The sequence below is a fragment of the Gallinula chloropus genome, assembly GCF_964237585.1.
Source record: "Gallinula chloropus genome assembly, chromosome: 7".
Taxonomy (NCBI): Eukaryota; Metazoa; Chordata; class Aves; order Gruiformes; family Rallidae; genus Gallinula; species Gallinula chloropus.
The window spans coordinates 8531118-8544512 of NC_140092.1; the positions used below are offsets into that span (position 1 = coordinate 8531118).

At 39.6% G+C, this 13395-nt stretch overlaps 1 protein-coding gene across 3 annotated transcripts in view; it reads right to left on the reverse strand.

The window, feature by feature from the left end:
* Positions 1 to 541: 541 nt before the first annotated feature.
* The window catches only part of PPARGC1A (PPARG coactivator 1 alpha), a gene marked incomplete at its 5' end in the record, with an annotated part of 167070 nt that continues 154216 nt past the window's right edge, over positions 542 to 13395 (reverse strand). For 2 of the 3 annotated variants that reach the window (XM_084266773.1, XM_084266774.1), the window contains 3 exons: positions 542 to 3253; positions 5621 to 5772; positions 6126 to 6247. In XM_084266773.1, the coding sequence (XP_084122899.1) occupies positions 3150 to 3253; positions 5621 to 5772; positions 6126 to 6247 (378 nt within the window). In that variant the 3' untranslated portion in view covers positions 542 to 3149. The remainder of the gene's footprint in view (positions 3254 to 5620; positions 5773 to 6125; positions 6248 to 13395) is intronic. The other variant, XM_084266775.1, reaches the window with a different exon arrangement.

Genomic DNA, 13395 nt, shown 5'->3' on the forward strand with positions numbered 1-13395 from the left:
TAGCCTCCCTCTGCTTGGATTCGGATCATTTTATGTTATGTAGGCGTTACTTGCTTACAGCTCAGGGAAAGAGCATAGTTTCTAAGTACCAGTTCAGTTACCTGTATTGCAGATGTGGTACTTACCACAGCATGAAAGCAACAGTACAATCTTCATCTAAAAGACACACAGAGCTATGCTGCAATTTGCCTCTGGTGACAATGCAGTACATGTGCTAACTGAAATGTTCTTGGGGGAGAAAAAAAAAGAAAAAGAAACACCGAGGTTATATTTTGATGGGTTACGTACTACAGTGTCTACAAAGGATACAAATAGCTTTATTCAGCATCCTAGCTCTACATTAATTTCATACGTAATTTGTAAATCCACAGAGGAAAGCCGTCTTCAAGATGAGAATGTTTGCCAGGCCAGTGAAAAAAAAAAAAAAAAAGAAAAAGCTCATGTCATTATGCTTGCTTGGTGAAAAAGAAATATCCCCCCCAAGCCCCACACCAATTTATTTGTGTCAGCAATCTAGGGCAAAAGAGAATGTATTTAAAATTCAATCACAGAAATTTAAAGGCAAAATAGGTAATGCATCTGGTCCTTGAACACATAATATGATATACTAAATATTGATTTCTTAAAAATAATTTATTGCTTTTAATATTTTTCTTTACAACAGAAGATACTCAAAATCCAGAAAGGAAAATTGTAAACTTTTAGTTTGGCATTCACACAAAGTTAAAATACCTGCATTTTTAACCTACAGAGCAACAACAAGAATTATGCAGATTAGAGAATGTTACAGTTGTAACACAGAACCTTCGAAAAAGTTCTTTTTCTTCTTTTTTTTTTTATTTTTTTTATTTTATTGCTATCTATCTACTGAGAAATAAGAAGCCAAAAAATCAAGCAAGCATCCAACAGGACAGACAGTGGAATCTCTCAGAACACAATATGCTGGTGATAAAATGAATGCAGCCATCAAAATTAACTGCACCGGCATGGGGGTAGAATCAGTTTTGTAAGATTGGGAGTGGGAAAGGAGATTAAATAGTTAGGCGTGCCATACCTTTAAGTGGAGTCATGAATGCCAAACAGTAATAGAATACCAAATCTATACATTCGCAAGCAAATTCCAAACTTTGCTGATTCAGTCTAGAGACTCCGAGTTCAGATGAAATTCTGATGCTCAGAATAGCAGTAGTTTACTCTTGTGGTTTTTTTCTTTCCTGAAGTTTCTATTTAATTTAGCAGAAGCAATGTCATCAGCAACAATGTCATGGGCACATCTGAGGCCATGCTAGTGCATAGTGAAAAAAAAGAAAAAAACCCAAACAACCCACTGCTTCTGCAAAAGCTGAATTTCCAAACGAAGCACTTACTCCAAACTGACAATCCTCATGCATCCTAGGTATAAAATTTCCACTGGCCTTTTTCTTATTTTAGTCATCTCATAATTTATAATAAATAGGATAATTGTAACTGATAAATATGTCTCTTTAGTAAACAAAGGAATGAAGGATCGGTATTTATACAGGATGCATAACTGTAAAAAATATAGATAAATACCATCATTAAACTCCGCCAATGAAAAGATTACTGGCTTCAAGAACAGTGTTTACACACAGAATTACTGTAAAAATCATACTGTACTTAGTACCTCAGCATATTTTTATCAAATTAAAATCACAAAAATTAAAACAAAACAGCATTTTAAAAAGATTTTTGACTTCTAGTTCCAAAACTACTGTTGATACATAAAATAAAAACATTTCTTAATGATCACCCATTTGAGAGACTTTACATAAAATTATGATATCTCCTAGAAAAATTTAGATGAGAAAATTTCATTCCCCTAACAAATTCAGTGTATAAAACTGCAAAAGAAAATCAAGCAATGAGAAAAATGTGGAAAAATACTGCAGAAGTGGTTAATACCTTTTGGGCTAGGATAAGTCTTGACAAAATTCTTACATATGCTCACCAAAGAAGGGATGAATGTGTGTAAAGCGTTTCTGCACTCACACGCGCACGCACATGTAGACACGCACACCCTCACCCGCACGCTCTTCTCTTGTTTTTTTACAATCAAATATATATAAGCGTAAGTTCAGCTTTCTACATATGTTAGTGTACAATAATTGTTTCACCTCATATAATTACATTTGAGTATTCTTGATTAAGAAAAATTCAGCAGTTTTTGAAAAGAAGGCTGCATTTACAGTGCATAGCTGTAACAAAAAAGAACATCGTCATACAGTATGTACATAAATAAAAATACTCCATTTAACATTTGTAAATACTCAACTACTTTAGAGAATGTAGCAAATAAACTATCTGTGCACACACCCAGATAGTTATATCCAACTCTCATTAATAATGTAACACCACGTCCGCTCATTAGAATAAATCGCTGAACAAGCTGCACATTTGACCATTAACAAGGCTTTGAAAATTTTGCTGTGGAAGATCAACATTGTAGACATTTACATGGGTGTCAGAATTAAAAGATGAAACTTCAAAATATTAAGGAAGCTTGAGCCTTTCATTTTCCCTTCTGCAAGGACTAAAAACAAAAACCCAAACCCCAAAAAACCAAAAAAAAAAAAAAAAGAGAGAAAAGAAAAACCTTAAAACACAGCTAAAACAGATTGTAGGCTGCTGGGGCCTGTGGGTTCTTCTGGATTGTCGTATTATCACTGTGTTGTGAGAAGAAGCTTCATTTAAAAAAAAAATATAATGCAGTGTCTGATTCCCAGACAGCAGCCGTGGTTCTCAAATATTTTTTTTTGTTTGTTTTTTGTTCTTTTTTTTGTTAAAATGCAATATGTACAGATTTTGCAGTTCATCGTTGTATGCGTATCTCTGTGGAACTGCTGCCATGTCTCGTGGTTTGCATCGAACTTGCGAGGAACGCCCGGCTCCCCCGCCACCGATCACCCGCGAAAACAAAGCTGACACCCATGGACACGTGTGTGCTTACTGGACAGCCATCCTGCCTCTCCACTCGTCGAGCAGCTGTGTTCATGTAAACCATGGTTTTCAACAGAGAGTGTAAAGTAGGAGAAATTCCTAAGTATGACTTTTTTAATTGTCCATTATTGAAGGACGTGATGTCCGTGAGGTATTCGCCATCCCTCCATTTTCCTCAGGTGTGATGCATGTTACCTACGCAGGCTCCGCTGTGCCTCTTTAAGTAAACTATCAAAATCCATGGAGTCATACTTGCTTTTAGTGGAAGCAGGATCAAAATCATCTGAGTTTGAATCTGAAACCCAAAGAGAAGCAAGTTCAGGTCAGAGGCCAGAGTGGCTGGCGAGTACTTGCATTATTTTCTTTGTACAACGGTACGAATGAAACACTGCAGAAACAATCCACTCATGACCACAGCTTGGGATGATAAAAGCCCAGAAATGGTTATTGGAGAAGCTTTATATACCAACAGGGCTTTCTGGTAAGAATCAGGACTTCACAAAAGCAGTACACTCCGTTGAGGGGGACATACCATAAACTGCATTTGCATACAGAGCAGGTAAAACCAAAACAGTTTCTCCAAGGACTTGAGCACCAACACACGGCTGTGGATAGATCTCAGAGTAGTCTGGATAATCTTGATAGATGTTTTACCCAAAACTCTACCATTGTTTTGTAGCTGTTGTTTTGCAAAACACAATATCCAAGACTCACTTTTCCTGAGAAAGGCAACAGGAGGTGGTTCTCAGAAAGCCGGGCAGCTGGTGGGCAGAGGACACCACTGCTTCTGCCTGCTCTGCTTTGGGGTCTGTACAAGTCACTACACCTCCATAAATCTGTTTTTGCCTCTGCTCTGACTTGGTTTGGAGTTTGCTTGTTTAGAGCATGAGCGACTCATGGCAGGGCCTCTGCACTGCCATAGAAGCAATAGCTGGTGGGCTCCTCAGCTTTTTGCAGCATATGTGGTAAGTCACAGCAGCAGTAATGGTCCAACTCCTGTGACCTGTGATGCCTGCTACAGCTTCACTAGTTGTTCAGACACAGCCATCAGTCTGTTCCTAGCACAGAGGAGGGATTGTACGTTTGTGGTCATACAGCTCCCGTATGGCAATTATTGACGTGGCTGCAAGCACTGAATTTCCTTTTGGAGTCATCTCTGCTTAACACTGACTCTCCCTGGTTCCTGTGTCACAGCTCCTTTATGAGAGTGCCCTTTACTTGCCATTTCTTGTGTTGAATTAATGAGAACTCCCCATCTACCACTATAAGACACATTGTGCATTAAATGTTCATTACAAGTTCTGTTAAGACAATATCTTCTCACAGAGGAGAGGTGTTAAACTTCTGACTACTATTTTCAAGTGTTTTCTTTCTTCTGTACTCAACCCAAGGCTGATTAATTCTCTCTGTCCTTGTACTAGCTCATGAATTTTAAAGTTCATCCTGCCATTTCCTTAGGTAGCTCTATCAGATACTCTGCAAAACACAGGGAATGCACTCTGAAGTAGAGAAACTCAAGCTGTCAGCAGGACAAAGAGAAAATACTTTGCTCACAGATACTCTGGGAATCCCACTCAGTACGGAGAGACCTGCCAGGGAATACTCCCAGTGATGAATAATGTTCAAGAGGGTTCCCTTCAGACAACTTATTTTAAACCCCAGATTTTCTGAGATACAGAGATGACCCTGGCTTCTACTGCTGAAGATAAGTCAAATCAAGTCAAGACTTCAATCTGTTTTTACTGTTTTTATCAGCCTACATTTCGACAAATGCCTTGCTACCTTTTATATTTTCAACATCAACCCTATATCTCTTCAGCAGTCAATTGCCTTTTCTTAGCTTCACATTATCTGTTTAGCCACTGAAGTGAATTATAGCATATTCATTGTGAACAATGCGTATCATCTTTATCATTTATTCTGAAAAGACATCAATTTGTTAGAGAAAAATATATCTGTATTCACTTCCTGCGTTGTACCAAACCAAGGGCAGCAGATACAAGAATTCATTAGCACTATGTTACAGGGTTATGAGAGGTTTTAATAACTGTGGTCATTTATTCATAAAATCCCACAATATCTGATTAATACAGATTCAACAGCAAAATATCCTTTGCTGTATTATTCAGAAAAGAGTATCTATCTCCCATACCTTCAGTTCCTTCATATAGATAGGTATCAGGACAGGTTTAACATTTAAAGAATACTTCAAAGTTTAAACGGTAATTGAGTAAGAGGTGAATTTATAATATATTATGATATTACAGGGGATGTTTTGGTAGCCTGTGTGGTCTCTTTACGCCTATATTTAATATCAGTGTTCCTGCTGCAAGAGTCTGAACATCTGCAAACATCCCTGCAAGGGGAAGCATCACACCTTGACCCAGAGCCCAGGCAGAACCATACATTTTTGCCCAGGTAGGACTAGGACTCAGCTTTCAAACCTGAGGGACTATGGATTGTGTTTAAGGAGTGTCTCTGGTAGGTTCTACATATCTGCAGCACAACTCACAGCAAAGTAAGAATCACAAGGTAAGGCATCTACTTTGTTTTCTGCATTTAAACAATAGAAGCAGTAAACAAAAAAGAAGCAAACCCTACCTACTGCTGAGTTACAAAGTTCCAGTTATGTACTTTAATTCACATAAAGAAAAATACATACCTAGGTCTGCATAGTTAGACTTGCAAAATTGCTTGCGTCCACAAAAGTACAGCTCAAAGTCAGGTTCATTTGACCTGCGTAAAGTGTATCCATTTTCAAGAGCAGCAAAGGCGTCACAAGTATAGCGGTAGGTGATGAAACCATAGCTGTCTCTGCAAATGAGAAATACAGTTGTGAACAAAAGCTGAAAAGAGTTAATGTGCATTAGTGTAACCCTTTCCTGAAAGCAAAACTTGCAGGAGATCCAGCAGTGGAAATGCCAGAAGTACTGCATCCATTTATCAGCATGATTGTCCTGTCATGCAGCTAAATACTTATTTCTGGGACAGGAAATCTCAACTAGCGAGATTAATAAATAAGGATGAAAGAAAATAAATAAGGTTTTGAACTCAGCATGTCATCTGTCACAGCACTTACACTGGTAACTCCCATACCAGTAATCCTACTGCCATAATTTTTTACATATGGCAGCTCCCAAACAAGAAGTAATCTCAAAAGTTCTTACCCATCATCCCGCAAATTTACTGTGCACTCCTCAATTTCACCAAAAACTTCAAACCGGTCCCTCAGTTCTGTTCGAGTTGTGTCAGGTCTGATTTTACCCAGATAAATCACACGACGTTCTTCCTATTGAGAAAGAGCAACAGGGAAGGCGTATTTTTAACAAATGTGTAATAGAGATGAACTTATACATATATGCATGCAAATAGACACACACCGATGTGCTGAGGATGCATAATTATATTAATAGTCTCCTGTGGAAGACGTACTGTGTATTGCTTATAAGTCAAATAGTTCTCTCCTGGAAAGCATCTATGGTATTTAAATGACACTACATTTGTCAGGCGGTGCGCTCCTGGAACGTTTCTCTGCTTGCTGTCACTGTTCTGCTGTACACTGACAGCTCCCTTTGTGTCCTACTGCACCTTCTTCCCTTCAACCTCCTTCTACCACTTCCCCTCCAAGGCTGTAAACTCTTCCAAGACCAAGAGCTCCCTTCTCCTTGCCATCTATGCAGTAGTGGACAAAACCCATCTTAGTTGCGCAGTACTAAAATGTACGGACAAATACTTTTCTGAGGATAGAGCCATTTAGTGAGCTGCAAGCAAAATGAAGAGCAGAAGAGAGATCTTCAAACCAGGGACCTTAAGGTAATCAGGGCAAAGAACCACCAGCTCCACACGGCTTGGGTGCTCAGCCTCCCTGTCTCAGATTGCTTCTGGCCTGAAGAACCCTGGCACTACCAGCCCTCCTGCTCATCCTTTACACACCCGCACATTTGTCCCATAAATTGAACCACCACCACCACCACCACATTCTCAGCTGGCGTAAATCTGTCAGTCAGCAGAGCAATGTCAGTTTAAACCATCATCTTTGGCACCTGAGACTTGTGCAGAATTTAGGTGCCGAATGCCGAAGGAGCTATACTGACTGCTGAGAATTCATGACTATCGTAACCTGGAGGTGCCTAAAGGCTAATGGCACCTCAATGTGCGATGCAAAAGGCTCTAGGGACCTAAATATAGACTTGCATTTCTGCACAGAAACATCCTAGCCTGAAGAGACAGGTAGCTTATAGTGTTACAATTCAGATATAGCATGAAATGTAGCTTTTCCATGAGTCCCCACAGTGGTATAAGGCACAAGTCATTCTTGGACCACGGACAATAGGACTGGTATCAGATCAAAACACAAGTAGAAACAGAAATGATCCTGATGCTTCTTTTTCACTTTTTTGAGTGCTCATTTGAGATAAAGAGTTATGGGGGCCAAAAATCTTGGCTTACTGTTCCCAGGAGAACACTCTTGGGAACTGTTTAATGCAAAATAAATAAACAATTCCTTCAGAAGGAAGCTGAAACTAACATAACTGCCTCCCAACAGAAACTCCTCACTATCACACTCAGTCAATTGGTTTTGTTGACTCTTTTTCTGGCCTCTCAAATCTCAGGGGCTCAGAACCAGTTAATTTAAGCTGCTGAGAAACAAAAGTGAGTTCAAAGCTACAGAAAACAGATTCAAGAATCAAACATTCCTACCCAAAAATAACACCTACTAAGGTATGGGACAAAAAACGACCACTGCAACCACCTGGGCTCTTTCTAGCTCTGCAATCTGCCCAGCAAAGTATCTGGTTGATTTGATTTACTCAAGTATATTGTCTCCTTAATCAATGGGATCAAGTAAGTACCTCATTTAGATGCTTGAAAATACTCCCTCTTTTGGTTATATCAGGTGACTGCCTTGGTAGTCCTCTATAACCCTATTGGGACAGACATTTTAATTTTTAAATGTTATGCCCTCTGAAGTACGTAGTCTAAAAGCTGCACTTGTTCCTCTGCCATAGCAGGGTGTTCTGGGGAAGCTAGCATGGCTAAAAAAAGTCTAAGTGTGCTCATGGGTAGCCATAAATTTAGGCAAGAGGGGTACTTTACAGACAGCTGCTGCTTTTTATCTGTCTCTACTGTGTCCCAACCCAGAGCCCTGACCCTCCTGACAGAGGAGTGTCAGTGGGGCTTCTATGATCTAGGGACTGTAGGGCACAAACAAGGGACATCTGCACTTCTTCCATTTTCCCACTTCTGATTCTGCTTACTTTCAGTATGGTTGGGTGCCATAAACTTCAAAACCAGGGAAATCTGCATATGCACAGTAATTACTTTTTCAGACTGCTTTACCAAATCAAGGATTTAACCGCACTGAAACACTTGATAAGAAACAATTCCATTGATACTTGCTATTGAACCTAAATGACTGACCAGATGGAGCAGAACATAACATAGCAGACTGTCTAATATACTTTAGCTGAGATAATACATCTCGACTGAAAAAACATAATGTTTCACTCACTGACATGGAGATTGTTATATTACAGTGTGATGGAAATAACTACTGCACGCGCTTCCACAAGTCTGTGTGCATGCCTGTGCAATTCCTCCTTCTTCTACCCCTCTAATAACCTTTATATCTCTAATATCCCTTTAAGACAACTGTAATAAAACAAAACTGAACAATTAAAAAAAAAAGCCTGTTAAACTATCATTAAGGGAATAAGTTAAACTTGCAAAATTAAGGAAATTCAAATTTAAAGCTGAAATGTACCATATGTCCTCCAGTGCGCACACATGAAGAGATGTTCTTTCAGGCATTTTTTTAAAGCAGAGTGTCAAGATAGCATAAGATACTGAAGAATAGAGGAGTCATACAGCCCTGTCTTTGTCCTGGCTATGGTTTATTTAAAGCAACTATGAAGAAATTTATTTGTATTCACAGAGACATGTGTCTTTTATTCCCATTAATAACAAGAGCTATACAAGCCTAACAAGATTACAACATACCTCTAAATGTTAAAGACCTTTATTTTATAACAAGTTACATGCATAAGTCCATATGTGCATATTAAGTATGCTTTTTACTGCACATCAGAGGAGATGATATATGACTTGGGAACCTAGAGAACTGCAGAGAAAAGCTTTTCTTTTCAGTTCAATGTGGGCAGAGGGAACCTGCAGGAAAGCCCAGAAGATAGTGTTCGTATCTCCCTCCCAAAAGAGCAGATGATTTATTTTGCATCATAACCTTTAAGGTAATTCATTGCTTTGCCAGGTAAATAAAGGAAGAAAGAAAAGTCCAGCCAACTTCCTTGGGCCTAGCATGTCTGTCTTCTTTCAGCTTCACTAAAGCTCTTATTAATTTTGCTTTTTATTCCTTGCAGTAAAAACATTTGAATATGATGTGGCAGAAAATCTCAGACTGAAAAAGGAATATTTAAAGTCTCAAATGAAAATACTGCAACATCAGCATGCCAAAACAGGAGCAGGATATACCTTACACATCTAAGGGTCAATAAAGGAACTGCTCATCCTGTAAAGTGTTCACTGGAGCCAAGGTTCCTTTTGTCTTGCAAGAGCTTTCTCCAAAATGTTACTGCTTTCCCTTCCTCATTCTTAATCCTTTATTTCCCACAGAACTACAGTGCAGCCCATTAGGTGTATTAGTTTTTATGCACGCTTTTGCACTATGCTTCTTCACCCCAACCCTTGTTTGCTTTGCCTGCCTATGGTGCTGCTAAGTGGGGTCTGTGGGAACTGAAGGCAGCCACTCCAGGGGTAGCACCACACAGTGCTACTGTCCCTGTTTTCCCTACAGCTTTTTGTCTGCATGTCTGTGGTGTGTGCCCCTAGTTCTCCAAGACCCGGGTAATGCTCTTTATGAAGCTGAAAGAAGAAAGCTGGGGGCATTTTAAAGCTGGAATCTACCACAGCCTTGCCAAAGACTCTGATGCTTCCTCCAGCTAGCTGAGTGCCTTCCATGCCAAATGACTTCTCTTCCAGCAGAAAGCCATGAAGACTGCTTTCCTTAGAGCTGGAGACCAAACACCACTTTGAAAGTGCAATGGGACTAGTCGGATAGAAATGCAATGGATAGAAAAAGACAACAAATCTTAAGATTCTGACATAACAGGAAAAAATATTTTAGATTTTGTATTGAAGAAGAATACTGGACTAAATATGACCTGTGGACAAGCATGAATGGCAAAAGGGAGATTCATGAAGACTGGAAAAGAAAGAAAGAACATTGCACAGAATTTTCAACTGCTGCTGGGTGGCTGAGGACTGGTGCAGTGCAGCCATCCTCCATGGTGGCTGCTAGAAAAATAATGATGGACTAGTAAAACTCACGATCTAGGTAATCTATTTGATAGGTTTTCAGCAAAGGTGAAGTGGCTGGGACCAAAGCCATGAAGATGAGCAATGGCAAAGAAAGTCCAAACTCAATATACAATGTATATCGGCTCCTTCATTAGTGGGAATGCACTCCATTATAGGCTGACTCTGGGTTTAGACTTCAGAGAAGCCAAGCACTCATTTCTGAAACCACCTTTCTCCTGCCTTCCTGTTGTAGAGCAATTTAGGTTTTTTTTGTTTTGAAACCATGTGTTTCCTTCTGCTTCACAGTGGACTCACAGTGCATTCATCTTCTTATGTCTGTAAGCTCTCTGGGACAGGGACTCTTGATACTAGCCTGATGGAGATTGCCAGCACTTAGAAATGAAAAGCAGTAATGTTAATAGTAATTTTCTACTCAGGTATAAAGCTGATTTTGCCATACCCCTGGCAGCAGCCAGCACACACAGTAAATGAGCAGAAGAGAGGATGTGACAGTCTATATCGCTGCCACAGCAGCAGAGGAGTGGGGATCCAGAACACCAGGCTAATCCTCAGACAGTTTAACCTCCCAGCCCTGGTGCACCACATCAATGGGGAACCATGAACTGGTGACTCCATTGACTGAACTCTACTGACTGTATTTCTGAATTTCCCTTGGAAAGTATTTGCTGCAAGGTCTGATGAGATGCTGGACTAAAAGCCCACATGACTCAGAAATTTCCTGTGCTGTATCAGAAGACAAAAATGGGTCCTCAGTCTTCTTAGCAAAACACTGTGATCTGCTTTGGTTGGGTGTTGTATCCCAGTTTCTACAAAGCCCTGAGTAGGCTGCCCTGCCCTGTAGTTACCCCTTAAGTTTCCCGATGAAACTATATCCACTATGATCTGGTTAGCATTATAAAGTTAAGCAAGTCTTGGTATCAGAGCATCCTTATATTCAAGGAGGATCCATTCTAAAAGAAAATGGGGACACAGTGAAATAAATCAAGATCGAACTAGATTATATTAATATTTTCTCAGGAAAAAGAGAAGAGGAGAAAGAGAAAGCGAAAGAGAAAGAGAAAGCGAAAGAGAAAGAGGAGAGAGGAGAGAGGAGTGAAAAGAGAGGAGAGAGGATTTTTTTCTCACTCTCTAACTGGAAAATCCTTTTGAGCTCAGCCCATATTTTTCAGATGTGACTGCACAAAATTACAACCCACAGCACAATAAAGGCACTGAATCTCCAGTACCCATAGAGCGGAAAAGAAGAACAAGGAAGAGGAGAAGAATGTTAGTACCTTTTGAAGTCAAGCCATCTGTATATATAGCTGTAAGCCTGGGTAGGAATTCAGGAATCCATAGAGTGAAATCCTAGCCCAGGCTCCTAGCTGACCTGAAGCTGCTGCAGCAAAGGTGCTGTGAGCGAGACTGTCAGGGCAGCCATTTAAACACGCCTCTGCCACATGGCATGAGCACAATCTTCTAAAACAAGGCTCCTCAGCATTCTGCCAATGTGCCTTCACATCTGCCAAAATACAAGCTGTGCAGTCAGAGGGCACTGCTGTATGTATGGTTTTGAGAGATCAAAATATGTGATTTTTCTTTCTCATTACTTTTTCCTAGGTTTCCTACTTTTTGTTACATGGAGGCTAATTCTAGATTTGAACCAATAATACCTGAATGGATTTTAGCTCAGTCATAATTTCCATTCCCTTTCCACTGTGCATCCTTTCTACTGCTAACTCCTGAGACCTTAGGACTGTGCTTCTCATGGAGAAAAGCCATATGCCCCGTGCAACACCTGAGGCATTAGTACTGCCCAATTTTGGGCCACTCTTTTAAGAATATCTGGAGGTACATGGCCATGAATCAAATCTTGCAGCACAAGAATGGGCTAAAAAGAAAATAAAAAGATTCCCCAATGCAGAGAGCAAAGAAATCTAAATTTATGGGACTGTAGAAAGAGCTCAAGGAAAGAAAGGAGTTTCTTGTGTCTAAAAAATAAATGAGTTGAGTCCCTCAAGAAAGAATAGAGTGACACAGAAGAGACCCGTAAGCCAAAAGGAGTATAAAAAGGAGCAGAGAATGTTAGCAATAATACAAATTTTATCACTGACATCATGAGATCAAGGGTCTCCTTTCTCTGCTGTCCCATAACCCCCACTTATTTGCAGAGGGAATAAACTGTCATGATTCAATACCAATTTTTAAAGTGCTGATAGACTTTGGAGAAAGGAGTTAATAGGATTTCATCCACCTCTCCTGCAGCTCTTAGAAGGTTGACTGGATTTAAAGTTTTTTGCAATGTTCTGTTTATTGATAATTAATTTTTATTTCTGATTTATTTATGTTTATTAATAAATAATTTAAGTTAATTATCATGAAAATGCTCACTTTAGAAAGAAAATAAGTTCAACCTTCGTTTTGAAATGTCTAGGATTCTTAACATAGGAAGTTATGATGCAGCATATCTGCAGCTTTTAAAATTTTTCTTTTTGTTTTTTTCTTTTCCCTTGATGAGCTAGTTGCCAAATATTTGTTTGCATTAAACTAAATCAAATTTTCTACCTCCTCAGGAGGTTTCAGGTTTATTTATGCCAGGAAGGTACCGTAAATGAGAAGTAGCGAGATACACCCATGACAGAGGTCTACTTGAATCTCTAATTTGTGTTAGATCTGAGAGAGAACAGCCAGTGTAAGTTATGATTGCTGGAAGGTAGTGTTCATCTCTAAGCAGATGGAAGCCAGATATTTTAAAACTAACTACAACAATTGACTTAAATATAGCCCTGTCTGAAGCCAAGCAAAATCATTCCATTGCTTTCACTGAGTTGCAGATCAGCACAGCAGAGCGTGTTACAGCTCTAAATCTCATGCGTTACAAAAGACGTGTTATCACCCACACTTTCTAGATAGGGCACCTGAAGCAGAGAAAAGTGAAGCAATTTGATGAAGCTCACAAAGAACAACAGTAGCAGAGAGGAAAGTCAGAAAATAAAGGTGTCTACTCTCTGCCGTAACTTCCCATTGCCACAGATTACACCAGTATCTGCCACTCAACACACTCCCAGTTCTGTAGGTTTAAATATTAGGAGAAACGCTGCCCAGTGTGTGACAAATCACTTT